General features: G+C 45.3%; 1 protein-coding gene across 1 annotated transcript; it reads right to left on the reverse strand.

Annotated features, from left to right (window-relative positions):
• Positions 1–727: 727 nt before the first annotated feature.
• On the reverse strand, positions 728–20,548 carry RAB2B (RAB2B, member RAS oncogene family). Its single transcript, XM_039327794.1, has 8 exons — positions 20,461–20,548; positions 13,519–13,590; positions 11,018–11,085; positions 10,744–10,826; positions 6,467–6,559; positions 2,806–2,917; positions 2,465–2,533; positions 728–1,386 (listed from the first exon to the last, which is right to left on the reverse strand). Exons 1-8 carry the CDS (start codon positions 20,504–20,506, stop codon positions 1,282–1,284), a joined length of 648 nt encoding a protein of 215 aa, XP_039183728.1. The 5' UTR covers positions 20,507–20,548; the 3' UTR covers positions 728–1,281.
• Positions 20,549–20,594: the final 46 nt, after the last annotated feature.

Genomic DNA, 20,594 nt, shown 5'->3' on the forward strand with positions numbered 1-20,594 from the left:
GCATAAAGTTGCAATTTGATTCCCTGAATGTTTTCATCATAACCAAACAAATAGTTCAAGCTTGTTTTATTTTTGAAATAACCAAAATGGCAAGAATAACCAAGCCTCAGGTTTGTTCCAACATAGTTTAATATCAACACCATCTAAACCTGGTTCTGATCCTTTGGCATCTCCAGGGAAAAACAAGGCAGACAGCTGATACTGATAAACCATGTGGAACACCCTTGAAAAACAAATACGAGTTGATTAAAGGCAACTTTAAATTTTGGTTACAATCGTCACAAACACCAACCTTGCCTTTAAAAAGGTCTGTAGGGATTTTTGCCTTCAAAACCTTTGAGGTTTAAGCCAGGTATGTTTTTTCCTCCATTATAGGTAGTCCTCAACTCACAGCCATTTGTTTAGTGACTGCTCAAAGTTACAACAGCACGGAAAAACGTGGCTTGTGACCATTTTTCACACTTACCACTGTAGCAGCATCTCCATGGTCCCATAATCAAAATTTGGATGCTTGGCCACTGGCATGCATTGATGACGGTTGCAGTGTCCTGGGGTCGTGTGGTTCCCTTTTGTGACCGGACAAGCAAAGTCGGTGGGGGAAGCCAGAGTTACTTAACAATTGTGTTGCTAACTTAACAACTTCAGTGATTCATTGGCAAGAAAGGCCGCAAAATGGGCCAAAACTCACTTAACCCCTTAGCAACAGCAAGTTTGGCCTAATTGTCATCAAAAGTCGAGGACGACCTGCAATGGAAGGTTGCATTAAAGAATTGCCGTGGCAAAAGATGAAGCAAATCCTTTTTACACAGTCCTTCGCTTCCTTCTCCCACTAGAAAAGAAAGGCAGATAAAAGCAAACGTGACAACTTTTAATAGGAAGAGGAGAAATAGTACATCACAGCTGAATATTAAAATCAAGTATGGCGACCTGGGTGATCCCCAGAACGCAACGAGTCCAAGATAGGGAATGAAGTTTTCAACAGTGAGGAGAAAAGTCACTGCTGATATAAGGTCAGACTGGAGGAGGGAAATATCTTTTCTTTTATAAGAAAGGCTAGACAACTCTGATGGGAAGATTTTGGAAAGGGGTGCTATAGACCCCCCAGCCAAAGATTAGATATATGTTGGCCCCAAATTCGTATAAAAAGGGGAAAGGAAAACTGGACTGGACAATCCTTGCTTCCCTATCTCCCACAACACTGTCTGAATAAGAAAAAAAAAAAAAGCACCATCCTCCATTTGTTACCAGCCTCAATGGGCCAGACAGGATTTTCAAGTAAACTTAGCAACAGCCCGATCGGTCCCCAGAGCCTTGTGGTCCCGGGCGGAGGGATGATCCAGGCTGAATAACTGCTGGTTGTTTAGAGCCAATCCTGATCCCATGTCCCTGGAAGGAGAGAGGAAAAAGGATTTATCCATGTAAGCATTTAAAACATAGTTGCCCTGACCACCTTAAGCATATACTTTACCCCACCTAGAAAAGTGTTCATTCTCTTATCTACGCCTTTTCTGGAAAACAAGTTCATGAATCCTCATAAACTACAAGCAATGTGCATTAATAGTGCATTAATATATCTCTTCAAAACTGGATGCACAACAGCTCTGGTGGCGCAGTGGTTAGAATGCAGTATTGCAGGCTAATTCTGCTGACTGCCAGCAGTTCAATTCTGACCGGCTCAACGCTGACTCAGCCTTCCATCCTTCTGAGGTTGGTAAAATGAGGACCCAGATTGTTGGGGGCAAGATGTTGACTCTCTAAACCGCTTAGAGAGGGCTGTAAAGCACTGTGAAGTGGTGTATAAGTCTAAGTGCTATTGCTATGGCTGTTTTTAACGTAGTAGCATTCTTACATGGGATTCTTCAACTGGCGAAGACAAGGAATCTATCTATCTGGAGTTTGAAGTCCGATGTAACTGAACCTGGGAAAGCCTCATAAATGAAGGCAGGACATGAAGCAACGGATGGAAACTAATCAAGGAGAGAAGCAACCTAGAACTAAGGAAGAATCTCTTGACAGTTTTGAACAATTAATCAGTGGGACAACTTGCCTCCAGAAGCTGTGGATGCTTCAACACTGGAGGTTTTTAAGAGGAGATTGGACAGCCATTGGTCTGAAATGGTACAGGGTTTCTTGCTTGAGCAGGGGGTTGGACTAGATGACCTCCAAGATCCCTTCCAACTTTGTTATTCTGCATTATTAGTGTCAGTCTGCAGAAACCTGGTAGGAGGATTGAGTACTGTATGGGATATCAAAAATCTTGATTCCAGTGAGTGCAAGCCACTGCCTGTGATCTGAACCGTTTTTTAAAAGAGAAATTGCGTTAACACGGCATGGAATTTTTCAAACTTCCAACTCCTTCTGCTAAGACTCCGGCTGTATTAGAACGACCGCATTCTGCCCCATGACAGAATTCCTGGCTACGGGTTTGACGGAGACCGAGAGAGGCTTCCGTCCAACGACTCACCTCATTGGAAATGTCAAGTTCACCCTGCTGGATCTTTCTGTAGATGGCTTTAGCTGTGTTGAGAAAGGCCTGAGACCAGCAAACAGAAAGAAAGAAAAGAAAATTCAAGATCAGTGTACAATCTGGTAGGATAGAGTCCTGTTCATCTAGCATCGGAAGAGAAACTTGAAACTAAGAAAGGGACCACAAGCAAGGTACAGTCTTCCAGATCCTCCACCATCTGGCTGACAGGTTCAGAAGAAGTTAGGCCCGGATTTCCGAGGGTTTTCCCTAACCAAAACAAAAAAACAAAACAACCCCCCCCCCTCTGCAGAGTTTCTAACGTTTTTTTTATTCTTCACCTCTTCCACGTTGGCTGATGTCTTGGCTGATGTCTCCATGAAAACCATGCCATGTTCCCGAGCGAAAGCCTCTCCTTCCTCTTTTTGAACAACTCGGCGGTTCTCCATGTCGCTACAAAGAGGCAAAACACGGCGGTCAAAAAAGGACAAGGGCACAAAAGCCTCAAAAGAAAGAACAAGGAGGCAGATAAACCCCAAATTGGAAGGCCATTTCTTCAGCCCTCTGTGCTCAGCCCTCTTGGATGCACCTCGGAAGCAAACACACCCAGGGACTAAAAAAAAAGTTACAGATCGACTTACGATCACGACTGAGCCCCACAATTCGGCTGCACAGTGAGAGACAGCGGCTGCGTTGAGTTTGGCCCCATTTGAACACCTGTCTTGCCACGGGTTCAGTGAGTCCCCGCAGTTGTCAAGTTAGTAACGCGGTTGTTAAGTGAATCTGGCTTCCCCCATTGACTTTGCTCGTCAGAAGGTCGCAAAAGGTGATGGCATGACCGTGGGGGTCAATGCCACTGTCATAAATACGAGTCCGTTGCCAAGCATCTGAATTTTGATCACGCGAACATGGGGTGTGTGTATGTGCTGCAACAGTCGTTAAGTGCGAAAAACGGTCTTAAGCCCTTTTTCCCCCCAGTGCTGTTGTAACTTAGAACAGTCACTAACCAAATTTTTGTTAAGTTGAGGACTATTTTACATTTTTTTTAGTGACACAAATGAGCAGCATCTACGACAGAGGTCTTCAAACTCGGCCCTTTTACGACTTGCGGACTTCAACTCCCAGAATTCCTCAGCCAGCGTACCTAGTTTGGGTAATGGAAGGTCTGCGAGAAAGCATCTAAGCTCCGAGACCATCAAAGACCCCTCATTTCAACCCTGAGCTACAAATATTCTCCTTTTCCTTTCTTTTTATTTTTTTTCCTACAATTGACAACGAGGTCAACTGTAGAATTGCTAAGGCAAGTTCTGCATTTGGCAGACTACGGACTAACGTGTGGGACCGCCGTGGAATAAGCCTTGCTACTAAGCTTAAAGTTTACCAGGCAGCAGTGCTAACTACCCTATTGTATGCTAGTGAGACCTGGACAGTGTACAGGAGGCACGTTAGGCAACTGAACTACTTCCACATGACTTGCCTTCGTAGAATTCTGAGGATCCAGTGGCAGGATAAGATACCAGACAAAGATGTCCTCTCCAGAGCAGGCCTATCATCAGTTTACACTCTGTTGATGAAAGCCCAGATGCGCTGGGCAGGCCGTGTTGTAAGGATGCCAGATCATCGCATCCCTAAACAGCTCTTCTATGGTGAGCTGTCTCAAGGAAAACGATCGCACGGGGGACAAAAGAAGCGATACAAAGACACGCCGAAAGCCTCTCTCAAGTCCCTGGATATTGACACTACCTCTTGGGAACTTCTGGTGCATGATCGACCGACATGGCGCACTCTGGGGTACCAGGGTTGCCAGACATATGAACACAGAAGGACAATCTTGGCACAAGAGAAGTGTGCACTCCGCAAAGCCAGAGCTGCAAATGCTGAAGTAACAGTGTTTACATTTCTTTGTTCAGTATGTGGCAGAACATTCCGTGCTAACATCGGTCTTATCAGCCACCTACGGACACATCGTTGATGGCCCATAATCCACATGATGTCAAGGTCCTCATCGAATTCGATAGACGAACATTCTATTCTATTTATTTTCCTCATCTAGATTTCCTGCGCTCATGACATTTCTCATCTCCCCCCCCCCTCAGAACTGGACATTACTGGTGGATGGAAACCAAGGAAAAACCTTCTTTTGATTGCAATGGGAGTTTTAACTTGGGAGGACTTCTGGGCAAAAAAGCGGTGTGCAGAGTTTAAAGAGCAATGTGAGAAACCAGGTGATCCCCAAAGTGATCAGATGCTTGTAAGGAAGCTATTGCCCTTCCTGCTACAAATCACCCCCCCACACACACACACTCCATACTTGCACTGCTGATGTTACTTAGTTTGGTAATGAAATGCCTTCAAGAAAACAGAGAACACCAACAACCCCACTAAGACAAGTGATGGGTACTGGTGTGTACCCTAGAGCTTCATAAATTCAAATACCAATCACCTATCAGGCTCGCAATCACCTACCAGTGACTCCCCAAAAGCAGCAACATCTGTTTCCAAAATTGTGGCTCTCCCTTTTGCGGTTGCAGCCAACCTCAGAAATGAGAAGGTGATCAGCCGCCTGGGAAAGCCCAGGGAAATCATCAAAACAATTAAAAAACAAAAGTTAGACTAGTTCGGACATGTGATGCGACACCCAGAAAAAATACGGCATGCTCCATTTAATCCTCCAGGGAAAGACTGAAGGCAAACGAGGTCCAGGCGGAAGAAGAACATCGTGGCTTCAAAATCTAAGGGACCGGTTTGGACAAAACTCAGCAGCACTTTTTCGTGCGGCTGCTGATAAAAACAGGATCACCAACATGATTGCCAACGTCCGATAACGGATATGGCACAAGAAGAAGAAGAAGCCAACCTTTGGTTGGAGGAACTGCAGACAGTCGGACATGGGCTGATTAATAGGCAGGAAGGAAAAATCAGAGTGAAGAAATGTCTATGGAGATTCTCAGTAATCCTGGTCATAGCTGTCCCTTTGAGAAACTCCATAGACCAGTGGTGGCAAACCTATGGCACGGGTGCCAGAGGCGGCACTCGGAGCCCTCTCTGTGGGCACACATGCCGTTGCCCCAGCCTTGCCTCCGCTCGCGACCACCTTCCTCATCAGCAGCCTCCCTGGAGGAAAGTCGCCCCGAATGTGGGCCACGTGGAGCAGTGCAGACAAGGACATGGCAGCCAGGCAGCATAGACAAGACTCTGCCCTCACTGCCCCAACGCGCACAGTTGATGCTGCGGGGCGTAGAGGGCGTGGCCGCCATGGCGCTGCTGGACTGCCTGGGCGATCTGCGGTGGGCCCTGGAGGTGGTGAGCGGCCCTGCGGGCAGGCAGAGCGCGGCGGGGCCAGTTTTTGGGCACTCGGTCTCTAAAAGGTTTGCCATCACTGCCATAGCCTTTTAGCTATGCACTTGAGGATGAACACCCTTTGAATGGCGTGGGAGTATGAACGGATTTCCAGAAAACATTGCAGGCTACAGGAACCATTTGCGCTTCAGTCTGAGAGGCAGACAACACAGATTCATCCCCCAACAGCCTGTGCGCCTGTCTTCAACCGTGAAGGGACCCAGGGCAGAAAACATCCTGCAACCAAGAAGGCCCCACACCCATTTGCACCACTCAGGTGACCCTGAGGACACAGACAAAACTCCGAGTGGCCTCGATGACTCTCTAAAACAGGGGTGTCAAACTGCCGGCTTGTGCGGGCTGGATGCGTCATGCGGAAGCCGCACCCGTCCCAGCTCCAGCAAGGAGGAAAAAGTCATGATACGTCGCGACACGTTGCATGACGCGACGAGTTTGACACCCCTGCTCTAAAGAGAAGGCAAATGGCCAGCTGTCTGCAAGGAAGATTAAATCCTTCCATTCCCCACCATCCTGTCAGAGCTGAAGAAGCTTCTTGGATGAGAAGCGAAAAGCCTTCAAAAGAAAAACAAGGAAGTCCGGTTGCCTCCTGGGAAAAAAAAAAACCAAACATATTTGGGAGAGAACGAAAAAAACCACCCGTACCTTTTATTGCCAATCAGCATGATCACCATGTGGGGACTGGAATGCTGCCGAGCGTCCTCTAACCAGGTGTACAAATGGTTGAACGTTTCTCGCCTGCGCGGGGTTAGGAAAAACCAAAGGTCAAAGTTGAAGGCGAGAACGATCAAAGCTGAGAGGGTGGGCTTTATGGAGGTGTCACGGTTCCGATGAAACACTTCAAAGAACTTCCAGACATTGTTTATCCTAAGAAGTCTTTAACTGTGTAACAAAGTGTCAGCATAGCATGGAGGATGCCAAGATCTGAATTCCCCACCTTTGAGTAAATAATATTCCAGCCTATTTCCCTCCTCTTATTTGCAGTCATAAATCACGTTCTCCAATTAGTTTGAAGGGCAAAGTTTCCTTCCCTTCTGTCTTAACATCCCCACACACATTCTTTCTCCTCCCCTCCCAGCATCATCTAATTCAGTGGTTCTCAACCTTTTTAATGCCACGACCCCCAACTGGTTGTAAGTTGAGGACTACTCAACCGGTCGTAAGTCGAGGACTACTCAACTGGTGCAGCACCGTTTGCAGAATGGAACTTTTGGCGGGCTCAGCAGGGCAGAGACAGCCTGGACAATTCCTATTGGCTTTTGAAAGTCCATAGAATTAGACTCTATTCAAGAGAGTCTATTCTATTGGCTTTCAAAAGCCAATAGAATAAAAGGGAGTAGCACAGCTAAGGAAAAGGGGGGAAAAATGGCGGACAGCCTTGCTTGGCGACCCCCGTGAAATGGTCGTTCGACCCCAAATGGGGTCCCGATCCACAGGTGGAGAACCACTGATCTAATTTAACTCTAAAAATACCACACAGCTTATATGGAGAGCGGCTGCCTCTTTATATATTGTCAAAGCAAGAACATCCAATGTTAGCAGTGTTGACAGGAGGAACATCCTCTCCCATCGTCTTTGTCCCCAGAGTATGCACCGGGAAAAAAACCACAGGGGACTGGAGAAGAGTTTCCTTCCATTGTCACTTGAAATCCAGAGGCCCTGAGGAAAAAGTCTTGCAGATGTGGGGTCTGCTCATACCCTTCCTTCTCCTCTGACTTTGCATCTTTCAAAGCAACATTCAAAACAATTAAACAAGGTAACCGAACCAAATAAGCTGAAAGCCTGTTGGAAAGCTATGCCACCCTTTGTACAGTAGTGGCCCAAACTGTGGAAACCTTTGGGGGAAAGTGTACAGTAGAAATGCCACCTTTGCTTAAGTTTTTCTTTTTCTCCTAATTTCTTTATAACTGTAGCCTTGTTCACCTTAATAATACTATTTTACATCGCTTTCTGGGCAACCAGTCGAGTCTTTGCACCATTACTTTAATTTCATTACGTTTTCCAAGCTCACTAAATGAAAGAGAAAAAAAAAACCCCAACCAACTTGATAGCGATCACATAACACACCGACAAATGTCCTCCTCTCAGCTTCAATACGCAGCATCAATAACTGGATCCTACTGTGATCTGATTGGCTCATTGCCAAAACAAGATGACACCCGATTGGCTCTCTAAACACTCGTGCTCATTGGCTACATTCAGATGAAGGAAAGCTTCATCAACCTAAGCAAGTTGTGCTTCCTTTTTCTGGTTATTTGACTATAGCTTTTCATAGAATACAGTACTGGTAATTGATCAAACTTTGTTGTATTACATTCTTGCTTAAATTATCTTTCCACTGATATATAATTTTATGGTATCCCTCCAAAAAAGTGGTGTTATTAGCCATCAAACCTCAAAAATATGCTTTTCCTAAAAGGGTTCCACAATTTCAGCCATTACTGTAAATTTGTAGAGTTTGGGTGGAATCTTCTAAGGCAGAGGTTCCCAATGAGGCTACGAGTGTGCTCACAAACAGGGCCGTGAGCATGCACGCAATGCTCAACGGCATGCTAACGCCCGCGTGATGCTCACCGTGATGTTACCACGAGTGGGGGTGAGTGCGCACGCACGCACGCACACACACACACACATGTGCACTGGCCAGCCATTGACGCAGCCCGTGGCTAAGAGGCCACGGCCTGGTAGTAGGCCCAACAGGTTGGGGACCCCTATTGTAAGGCTCTGGATGCGAGTGCCACACCGAGGAAATAGTCTTGCACATGAAGGATGTGAGACTTCCAGTTCTATTCAAACTCTTCCTTCTCTAATTTCCTTGCCTGTTTCAAAGCAATATTGAAACAATTAAGCAAGGTAATAAGCATTGGCCATGGCTCCTGGGCTGAAACCAAATAAACCTACAAAGATGGGGGGGGGGTGTCAAACCATTTTCCAAAGCACCCAGGAGGCAAGATGAGAAACAATGGATGGAAACTAGCCAAGGAGAGAAGCAACCTAGAGCTAAGAAGACATTGCCTAAAGTTTAGAGCAGTGGTTCTCAACCTTTTTAATGCCGTGACCCCCAACCGGTCATACGTCAAGGACTACTCAACCAGTCGTAAGTCGAGGACTACTCAACAGGTGCAGCACCGTTTGCAGAATGGGACTTTTGGCGGGCTCAGCAGGGCAGAGACAGCCTGGACAATTCCTATTGGCTTTTGAAAGCAAATAGAATTAGACTATATTCAAGAGAGTCTATTCTATTGGCTTTCAAAAGCCAATAGAATAAAAGGGAGTAGCACAGCTAAGGAAAAGGGGGAAAAAATGGCGGATTGCGTTGTTTGGCGACCCCCGGGAAATGGTCGTTCGACCCCAAATGGGGTCCCGACCCACAGGTTGAGAACCACTGGTTTAGAGGAATCAATCAATGAACAACTTGCTCCATCACTGAAGGCTTTCAAAAAGAGACTGGACAACTATTTATCTGAAATGGTATAGGGTCTCCTGTTCAAACAGGGGGGTCGGACTAGAAGATCCCTTCTAATTCTATTGTTTTATGTTCAAAAACCTGTTGGAAAACTATGCCACCCCTTTATAAATTTGTAAAGTTTGGGTGGAATCTTCTAAGGCTTGGATGTCAGTGCCACACAGAACCTGCTTTTGGCTGCTGCCAATGCAAGCAGAGTGAATGAGACAGCTATCTATCTATCTATCTATCTGTCTGTCTGTCTGTCTGTCTGTCTGTCTTTCCTATTTGGATTGCTCTCCAGATGTGCTGGACTCCACCTCACAAAATTCCCAGGCACTGTTCTGGAAACTGGATCTCAGTTCATTGGGAGAGCCCTTGATTGGAGGGGACAAAACTCATGGAGGGAGTTTACTTTCTATCCATACTGGTTTACATAGTTCCAAATGATAATGGCAGAGAGGAACGGCCGACATAAGAATTAGTTCACTGCTCTAACAGAAGGTAGCGTGAGAGAAATGCAGGAAACAGTAGAACGGGATGGGGACTAGACTAGACTAGCTTTATTTGGCCAAGTGTGATTAGATACACAAGGAATTTGTCTCCGGTGCAGCAACTCTCAGGCAACCTAATAAAAAGGTACATGTCGTGGGACCCAGAAGAAGGGCCTTCTCTGTGGTGGCTCCCTCCCTTTGGAACTTCATCCCTGCGGAGATTAGACTAGCTCCCAATTTGATACTCTTTTGCAATGCCCTGGTTTTGCCAATGACCCTGGGGAGCCCAGAGTGGGACTGAGCCCATCAAGGGCTCTGTTAGATGGTTGTTTGTCGCCAAGAGGCGGGGTATTGTATATTGGGATTTTTATTTTGTGCAAGCCACTTCAGAGTCACGGACATTGAATGGGCAGCCACGTAACTTCTCTAAGTAGAGAAATAAATAAACTGGCCTCTTTAGGGAATGTTCATTTCACCTATCTCTCTATCCCAGTGGTTCTCAACCTTTTTAATGCCGCGACCCCCAACCGGTCGTAAGCCGAGGACTACTCAACCGGTCGTAAGTCGAGGACTACTCAATTGGTTCAGCACTGTTTGCAGACTGGGGCTTTTGGCGGGCTCAGCAGGGCAGAGACAGCCTGGACAATTCCTATTGGCTTTTGAAAGCCAATAGAATTAGACTCTATTTCAAAAGCCAATAGAATAAAAGGGAGTAGCATAGCTAAGGAAAAGGGGGGGGGGGAAATGGCGGACTGCGTTGTTTGGCGACCCCCGTGAAATGGTCGTTCGACCCCAAATGGGGTCCCGACCCACAAGTTGAGAACCACTGCTCTATCCCAATCATTCTGGCAGCTGAATGGGATTACCTGGAAGAACTTGCAGACCATCGATGGCCCTCAAAGCCAAAGATTGGGAGCCGCTGGGCTAAACAACAAACCTAATCCTGATCGACTTTGATATTGTGCGTTGTGCTTGGGCCTCACCTGGTGATGTCGTAGACCAAGAGCGCCCCAGCTGTTCCTCTGTAATAGGAGCGTGTGATAGACTGGAAGGATTCCTGGCCAGCCTTTGGAACAAAAGAGAGGCACACGGAACTACGTTATCAGGTCTAAAGCACGAGCCAAGCTGCACCACAGCAGGATATAAAGGTGGAATGGGAGCTGGGAGCAACTGCTCCTTCTGGGCCATCCAGTCCCAGTGATCCCTTTTCCACACACCCCACCACTCCCACCCAAAAGGCTTTTTGGGGTTCCTCACCGTATCCCAAATCTGCAGTTTGATCTTTTTGTTTTCAATGGAAATCATCCGTGCCCCGAACTCCACACCTGGTGGGGAAATGGAAGAGGAAAGAGATTCGACGGGAACCAGGCTCGGTGGGTTGGCCTTCTACTCGTACCCCTTTCTCAGCACAATTCCCAGGCAGGGATCAGAAAAGAGAAGGCAGGCATGGCTGTGTATGTGTGTGGGGGGGGCAAATCTAGAGAAAGGCGGGAAGGAACAGAACGTGGAAAGAGTTTGTGAAAATCAGAGTCCAACAAGCAGAGGTGCAAGACCAAAAAAAAAAGGAACCACCACAGAGACATGGGCACCGGGTGTTGGGAAATCTAGATTTAAATCAGTGGTTCTCAACCTTTTTAATGCCGTGACCCCCAACTGGTCATAAGTCAAGGACTACTCAACTGGTGCAGCACCGTTTGCAGACTGGGGCTTTTGGCGGGCTCAGCAGGGCAGAGACAGCCTGGACAATTCCTATTGGCTTTTGAAAGCCAATAGAATTAGACTCTATTCAAGAAAGTCTATTCTATTGGCTTTCCAAAGCCAATAGAATAAAAGGGAGTAGCACAGCTAAGGAAAAGGGGGGAAAAATGGCAGACTGCGTTGTTTGGCGACCCCCGTGAAATGGTCGTTCGACCCCAAATGGGGTCCTGGCCCACAGGTGGAGAACCGCTGATTTAAATGGACCTCAGAAGCGGGGGGGGGGGGGGTTAAGTTACTTTTTTGAAATTAAGACTCACATTACCTGTTGCGTGGGGGAAACAGAAGGCAGGGGGGAAAGAAATGGGGCTTTGAATCAGCCGATTTGAAATTACACCTTATCTGCTTCAACCTACTGTAACTCTGCTCCCTCATTTAACCTCTGCTTCTCTTTCAACCACGTTCACGATTTCGGCTTCTCTCTTCGCTTTCACCCTCAAAGGTCCCCTTTTCCATACACAGGCACTCCTCAGCTGATGCACACAACTGAGCCCAGGATTTACGTGCTGAGCGAGACCTTTGTTAAGTGAGTTTTGCCCCATTTTATGGCTTCTCTGGCCACGTTTGTTAAGCAAATCACTGCAGTTGTTCAATCAGCAACCACGGTTTGTTAAGTGAATCTGGCTTCCCCGTCAACTTTGTTTGTCAGAAGGGTGCCAAAAGGGGATCACACGACCCCAGGACCCTGCAACCGTCATAAATGTGAACCAGTTGTCAAAGGATCCAAATGAAATCACGTGACCATGGGGATGCTGCAATGGTTGCAAGTGTGACAAAATGGTCATAAGCCACTTTTTCCAATGCTGTAGTAACTCTGAACAATCACTAAGCGAACTGTTGTTAAGTCGAGAATTACCTGTACATTATTTATATATTATGTGTGTACATCTATCTACTATCTATCCATCCATCCACCACCCATCCACTTACTTATCTACCCACCCACCCATCCATCTATCCATCCATACACCACCCATCCATCCATCCACTCCCACACCTATCTACATATCCACCCACCCAGTTATCTATTCATCCACCTACCCACACTACCCATCCATCCATCCATCCCCACACCTATCCACCCACCCACCCACCCACCCACCCATCTATCTATCTATCCATCCACACACCACTCATCCATCCACCTCCACACCTATCTACCTATCCACCCACCCACCTATCTATTCATCCATCCACCCACCCACACACCACCCATCCATCCAGCCCCACACCTATCTACCCATCCACCCATCTATCCATCCATCCATCCACCCACACACCACTCATCCATCTACTCCCACACCTATCTATCTATCTAACCACCCATCCATCCATCCATCCATCCACACCATCCATCCATCCATCCATCCCCACACCTATCTACCTATCCACCCACCCATCTATTCATCCATCCACCCACCCACACACCACCCATCCATCCAGCCCCACACACCTACTTACCTACCTACCCACCCATCCATCCATCCACCCACCTATTATCTACCCATTCATCTTTTTTTTCTTCCATTCAATCGTGTCCAATTTTCAAAAACTGCCTGGACAAGTCCTTGCAATTTTCTTTTTTTCAGCAGTGGTTTGCCGCTGCCTTCTTTTTCCTAGGGACTGCCCCAAGGTCATCCAGCTGGCTTTGTGCCAAAGTTGGGACTAGAACTCACATTTCCAGTCGCCTCCTGGTGAAATGGGCGCCAAACAAATTTAATAAATTCTCCCGGTTTCTAGTCTGATGCCACAACCGCTAGACCGAACTGCCTATCCGTATTGCATACCGAGTATCTATGCTGTAAATATCCCATCTATATTCTAAGCACATGGGAACATGGAACCTGCCTGGGTCTAGATAAGTTTTAACTCCACCGTGTACACTGTTAGTACTGCAATAATAACAAACAGTGACTTTTCTCTCCATGGGGTATTTAGCTAAGCACAATTCCAACAATTACGGTTCACCAAGACTCACAGAGCCATCTGGCTTTGATCCTCACCAATTGTCAAATCATGAACAGCCATAAACCGTTTATCTGTGAACTGCAGCAAGAGGCATGATTTCCCGACGCCTTAAAAAAAAAAAAAGATAAAATATTACTTTAAATTCCTACGCTGGAAAAAAAAGAGAGATTTGTGTCTAACTTAAGCATTTTATAGAACAATTTACTGATGCATTTATACCCTTTATCAGCGCAATCGATACACGTTTATCTTCATAATCCCTCGTTGTTTAATAAACCCTATTTCCCTGAGATGCAGAAGCGGATCCTAAATGATAGAATAATTTAAAAAGTGCTTTAGGAGGTTCTCCATTTACTGAAGGCAGAATCTGAACGTCTGTTTTTTTGGGTTTTTTTGCTTTCTTTCTGGATGTTTGGTAATCCAGACCCTTTTTCCCATTGTTGTTGTTGTTGTTAATTGCGAAGTCATGTCTGACCCATCGCAACCCCATGGACAACGTTCCTCCAGGCCTTCCTGTCCTCTACCATCTTCTGGAGTCCATTTAAGCTCATGCCTCCTGCTTCAGTGACTCCATCCAGCCATCTCATTCTCTGTCGTTCCTTTCTTCTATTGCCCTCAATCTTTCCCAGCATTAGGCCCTTCTCCAGTGAGTCCTTCCTTCTCATTAGGTGGCCAAAGTATTTGAGTTTCAACTTCAGGATCTGGCCTTCTCAAGAGCAGTCGGGGTTGATCTCTTCTAGGACTGACCGGTTTGAACGCCTTGCAGTCCAAGGGACTCGCAGGAGTCTTCTCCAGCACCATAGTTCAAAGGCCTCAATTCTTTGGCGCTCAGCCTTTCTTATGGTCCAACTTTCACAGCCATACATTGCAACTGGGAAAACCATGGCCTGGACTATACGCACTTTTGTTGGCAGGGTGATGTCTCTGCTTTTTAGTATGCTGTCTAGATTTGCCATAGCTTTCCTCCCCAGGAGCAAGCGTCGTTTAATTTCTTGGCTGCAGTCCCCATCTGAGGTGATCTTTGAGCCCAGAAAAAGAGACCCTCTTGGAGGGAGATAATTGGTCCATAGATGTGAAAAATAAATAAACAACAAATAAGCGGCATTTTTAAAATTGGAAGTCAAATTAGCAATGGGAAAACAGCAACTCTAATCAACCCAATTTGCCTAGAGTGCAGGCAGTCCTCCACTTACAGCAGTTCGCTTAGTGACTGTTCAAAGTTACAACGGCATGGAAAAGAGGGATTTATGACCATTTTTCACACTTACGACCATTTTTGGCATCCTCGTGGCATTTACGATGGTCAAAGCATCCCGGGGTTATGTGATCCAATCTTCTGACAAGCAAAATCAATGGGGAAACCAGATTCACTTAATTAATTTAACAATTGTGGGAATCCTCTTAACAAACCTGGGCAAGGAAAGTTGTAAAATGGGGCCAAAACTCACTTGACCAATGTCTCACTTAGCAATCTAAATCCTGGGCTCAGTTGTGGTCGTGAGTCGAGGACTATCTGTACTTCCTTTGGAGAAGTAAATGGACCCCCACCCAGAGAATTTTCATGAGCCTTCATCTTGCTTTTCCACCCCATAATATTCTCAGGACAAAAGATATGGAGAAATGTTTCTTTTTTTCAAACTTGGGAATGTTTAAGACAGGGGTAGGCCACCTTGGCTCTTTTATGACTGGTGGACTTCAACTCCCAGAATTCCTGAGCCAGCATGGCTCAGCTTGGAAACTTCTCCCTTTCCCCTCAGCATGGCTGGCTCAGGAATTCTGGGAATTGAAGTCCACAAGTTATAAAAGGAGCCAAGTTTGAAGACCCCTCACTTAGAGAACATATGAAAGCAAAATTAATGTTAATTAATGTAGACTTTATTAGTTTAGAGCAGGGTAGGCAACCTTGGCTCTTTTATGACTCGTGGACTTCAACTCCCAGAATTCCTGAGCCAGCATGGCTCACTTGGAAACCTCTCCCTTCCCCTCAGCGTGGCTGGCTCAGGAATTCTGGGAGTTGAAGTCCACGAGTCATAAAAGAGCCAAGGTGGCCTACCTCTAGCCTAGGCCTAGGCCAGGGGTAGCCAACATTGGCTCTTTTATGACTCGTGGACTTCAACTCCCAGAATTCCTGAGCCAGCATGGCTCAGCTTGGAAACCTCTCCCTTTCCCCTCAGCGTGGCTGGCTCAGGAATTCTGGGAGTTGAAGTCCACGAGTCATAAAAGAGCCAAGGCTGCCTACCCCTGCTTTAAGATGTCTGGATTTCAATCTCCAGAATTCCCAGAGCCGGCTATGCTATGAGTGACAGGGACAGCAAGGCCATACAGATTAGTCCTCAGCTGAGCCGATAACGATAACTGAGCCAAAATTTGTTGGGCTAAGCGATTCGTTGTTAAGTGAGTTTGGCTAAGCAAGTTGTTCGGCGAGTTTTACCCCCTTTTTACAACTTTTCTATTTACCGTTGTTAAGTGAACTGCTGCATTTTTAAAGTTAGCAGCCTGGCTGTTAAGTGAATCTGGCTTCCCCATGGACTTTGCTTGTCAGAGGTCTGTGAAACATGATCACACAATTTTGGGACACCGCAACTGTCATAAATAGGAGCCAATGGCCAAACCTCTGAATTTTAAGCGTGTGATCACAGGGCTCCTGCCAATGGTGGTAAGTGTGAAAAACCATCGTTAAGTCACTTTTTTTTAGAACCGTCACTAAATGAATGGTTGAAAGCCGAGGACTACCTTTAATGGGAGAATCTGGGCTTTCAAATAACTAAACTACACACTCATATCTGAAAAGATGATAGGGGAAGTTTTGTAGGAGTGGACTATAAGGGAGCCTAGCTAATTTCTTCTTAGTCCCCCACCTTGCTAGTCATTCTTGATATCTACCGAGAAACAAGTCTTTCTAAATTGGGTTTGGAAAGTGGCTAGAAGCTAGACGGTTGATTGTACAGTACTAAATACCACTCTACAATGCCTTGGTAAGGCCACACTTGGAATACTGCGTCCAGTTTTGGTCACCATGATGTAAAAAAGATGCTGAGACTCTAGAGAAGAGCAACAAAGAAGATTAGGGGACTGGAGGCTAAAACATATAAGGAACGGTTGCTGGAATTGGGTATGTCTAGTTTAACCAAGAGAAGGACAAGGGGGGACATGATAGCTGTGTTCCAATATCTCAGGGGCTGCCCCAAAGAAGAGGGAGTCAAGCTATTTTCCAAAGCACTTGAGGGCAGGAGAAGAAGCAACGGATGGAAACTAATCAAAGAGAGAAGCAACCTAGAACTAAGGAGAAACTTCTTGACAGTTAGAACAATTAACCAGTGGAACAACCTGCCTCCAGAAGCGGTGAATGCTCCAACACTGGAAGTTTTTAAGAAGAGACTGGACAGCCATTTGTCCGAAATGGTGTAGGGTTCCTGCCTGAGCAGGAGGTTGGACTCGATGACCTCCAAGGTCCCTTCCAACTTCATTATTATTATTATTATTATTATTTATTGATCATCGCACAGTCAGCCAGATGCTCAGACTGGATTTGGCATTTTGTCTACCTATCATTTTGTCTACCTATCGAGTCCTTACCCAGGACCTGGGATAGGCAGATGTGGATGTTTGATGGTATTACAGATATTATTATTATTATTATGGATCATCGCACAGTCAGCCAGGTGTTCAGACTGGATTTGGCATTTTGTCTACCTATCGAGTCCTTACCCAGGACCTGAGATAGGCAGATGTGGATGTTTGATGGTATTACAGGTATCGTCCCAGGATGGAAGCAGTTCCTAGTAAGGCCGTCTTTTGCAATTGACTAATAGCGAATTTGTCAATGCCAATGGTGTTCAAGTGGTGCTCCAGTTATTTTGGGATTGCACCCAAGGAGCTTATTACTATTGGTACTATTATTACTATTATTATTATTATTATTATTATTATTATTATTATTATTATTATTATTTTCCCTTCCTTTCCAAGTTATTGGATCGTCGGGAACTATCTAAGGACCGGAAAAGAGCTGATGTAGTCCTCATCTTCAAAAAAGGAAGAAGAAGAAGAAGAAAAAAAAACAGATCCAGGAAATTACAGACCATGACACCTGGGAAGGGATCTCGGAAAAGACAATCAAGCAACAAATCTGCAAACACCCAGAAACAAACAAGGATATAACCAGAAGCCAACATGGGTTCGTCAAAAACACATCGTGCCAAAACACATCTTATTTAGTTCGTTGACAAAGTGACCAAATGAGTAGATCAGCGAAATGCCGTGGACACAGTATAGAGGTAATTATCAACTTACGACCAAACAACGGAGCCCCAAATTTATGTTGTTCAGTGAGAAATGTGTCAAGTGAGCTTTGCCTCATTTTACAACTTTTTTTTTTTTGCCACGTGTTAAGTGAATCACTGCAGTTGTTAAGTTAGGAAGACGGTCAAGTGATTTTGCTTGTCAGAAGTCGCAAAAGGGGATCACATGACCTTGGGACACTGCAACAGTCATAAATAGAAGTCAGTTGTCGAGCATCTGCATTTAAATCACATGACCATGGGGATGCCACAACAGTCTTAAGTGTGAAAAATGGTCCATTTTTTTCAGTGCCGTTGTAACTTTGAGTGCTCACTAAACAAACTGTTGTTAAGTCAAGGACTACCTGTACTTAGATTTCACTGAAGCATTTGATAAAACAGACCTCAACCTACTTCTTGGCAAGTTAGTTTCAATGGTTCTGCTTGTGAATGCTCCATCAATGGAGGCTTTCAAAAAGGGACTGGACAACCATTTGTCTGAAATGGTGTAGGGGGTCTGCTCAAGCAGGGGGTTGGACTAGAAGACCTCCAAGGTCCTTTCAAACACTATCATTCTATGTTCTATGTTCATGTTATTGAATAGCAACCAATGTTTAGGACATACATGTCATTATTGGGCCAATCTATAACATAAGTGAATACCTTTTACTATCCTCTTTTATCAGATATGGGAGCCAAACTACAGATGGAACTCATAATGGACTATATATGCCTATTTCATTGGATTGTGTGCTGGATGGCTTCATTCCAGCCTTTTGTGCAGAAATATTCCATATTAGGAAGTGAGGGGGAAAGGGTGGGAGGACATTATTAATTATACATTATTAATTTTATTACCATTTATTCTATTCCAGGATCCAAATAAAAAAGTTGGGGTCTTGGGAATCCAAGTGGACAATCACTTAAATATGAGACAACATGTGGCGGCAGCCAACAAAGCCAATACAATCCTAGGCTGTTAATAGCGGGACAGAATCAAGATCACATGAAGTATTAGTACTGCTTTATAATGCCTTGGTAAGACCACACTTGGAATATTGCATCCAGTTTTAGTCTCCACGATTTAAAAAAAGATGTGGAGAAAAAGTGCAAAGAAGAACAACCAAGATGATTAGGGGACTGGAGGCTAAAACATGCGAAGAACATTGGCAGGAATTGGGTATGTCCAGTCTAGTGAAAAGAAGGACTAAGATATGATAGCAATGTTTCGGTATTTGGGGGGCTGTCACAAAGATAAGGGGGGCAAATTATTTTCCAAAGCACCAGAAGGCAAGACAAGAATCAATGGATGGAAGCTAATCAAGGAGAGAAGCAACCTAGAACTATGGAGAAATTTCCTAACAGTGAAAACAATCAACCAGAGGAATGGCTTGCTTTCAAAAATTGTGGGTGGCCCATCACTGGTGACTTTCAAGAGGAGACTGGATAGCCATTTGTCTGAAATGGTATAGCTCAGTGATGGCGAACCTTTTAGAGACCGAGTGCCCAAACTGCAACCCAAAACCCACTTATGCATCGTCGGGTGCCAGGTGGGTGTGCCCCATTGGAATGTGTGGCCAATTGAGTGGGTGTGGTGGCGGTGGTAATGGCAGACTGGGTGGGACTAAAAAGTTCAATCAATCAATTCCAACTTTGCAAGATTTTTTTTTTTCCCGTGAGAGGTTGAAATTGACTGATTGATTGAACCTTTTTTTTTTTGCACACAGCAGCAGAGGCCTAAAGCGAAAAGGTTTTATAAAACCCAACTGAAGGCCTAGGACTGGGGCAATGGCACGCATGCCCACAGAGAGGGCTCTGAGTGCTGCCCCTGGCACCCGTGCCATAGGTTCGCCACCACTGGTATAGCTTCTCCTGCTTGAGCAGGGGGCTGGACTAGAAGTCCTCCAAGACTATTGTATTGTATTGTTTCCAGTTGTACTGTTCTATTCTATTCTATTCTATTCTATTCTATTCTATTCTATTCTATTCTATTCTATTCTATTCTATTCTATTCTATTCTATTCTATTCTATTTTATTCCAAATCTCTATTCTATTCTATTCTATTCCAAATCTCTATTCTATTCTATTCCAAATCTCTATTCTATTCTATTCTATTCCAGCAAAACATGTATCTGCTTATTTATATTTGTTCTGCACTTTAAAAAATATAATCTCAAAATCTATGAATCTAAAAGGGGTCTTTACATATTTAGTGACTTCTTCTCTGTATATTAATCATTAAAGAGGTAATTTTAGATTGTTCACTTCCTAACCTTTTAATAGACTTGCTGTTGTGTCTGCTATCCTAGAGATAATAAAATTATAAACTATAAATAGGTTACATTTGTTTCAACCCTTTTCTTTTCAATGAACGGTCACTAAATGAACTGTTGTAAGGTGAGGACTGCCTGTATAGAGCAATGTCAGTTCTTCCCCTGGGCTCCGGTCCAATCTTGGTCACTCTGGGGATGGAAGAAGCCAAGGTCCTGGTTTTGCACAAAACCTCGGATTTAGAGATCAGAAAGTAAACCTAGATTTAACCAAGTTCTAATGCAGCCCTGAGGGGTCCTGGCGTGACTCTGGGGAGAGAGGAAGCGGCTTAACTGAGCCACCGTGTCCTTTGCTTCCAATCTCGCCATCCACCCCATCCTCACCCCAAAAGACTCAGGGAAACCCCCCCTCAGCCCCTCCCCTACCGGTGTCCCCGATGATAACGTATTTGAAAAGGTAGGCATATGACATGGCGCTGAAGCCTCCGGAAGCCCAGCCCCAACCGCCGCTCTCATTCCCTCCACCCTCACTTGGACGCTCTGGTTTTCCTTTTCCGGCT

This window comes from Crotalus tigris, unplaced genomic scaffold, assembly GCF_016545835.1.
Source record: "Crotalus tigris isolate CLP2741 ecotype Arizona unplaced genomic scaffold, ASM1654583v1 scf7180000024367.1024689, whole genome shotgun sequence".
In the NCBI taxonomy this organism is placed as follows: Eukaryota; Metazoa; Chordata; class Lepidosauria; order Squamata; family Viperidae; genus Crotalus; species Crotalus tigris.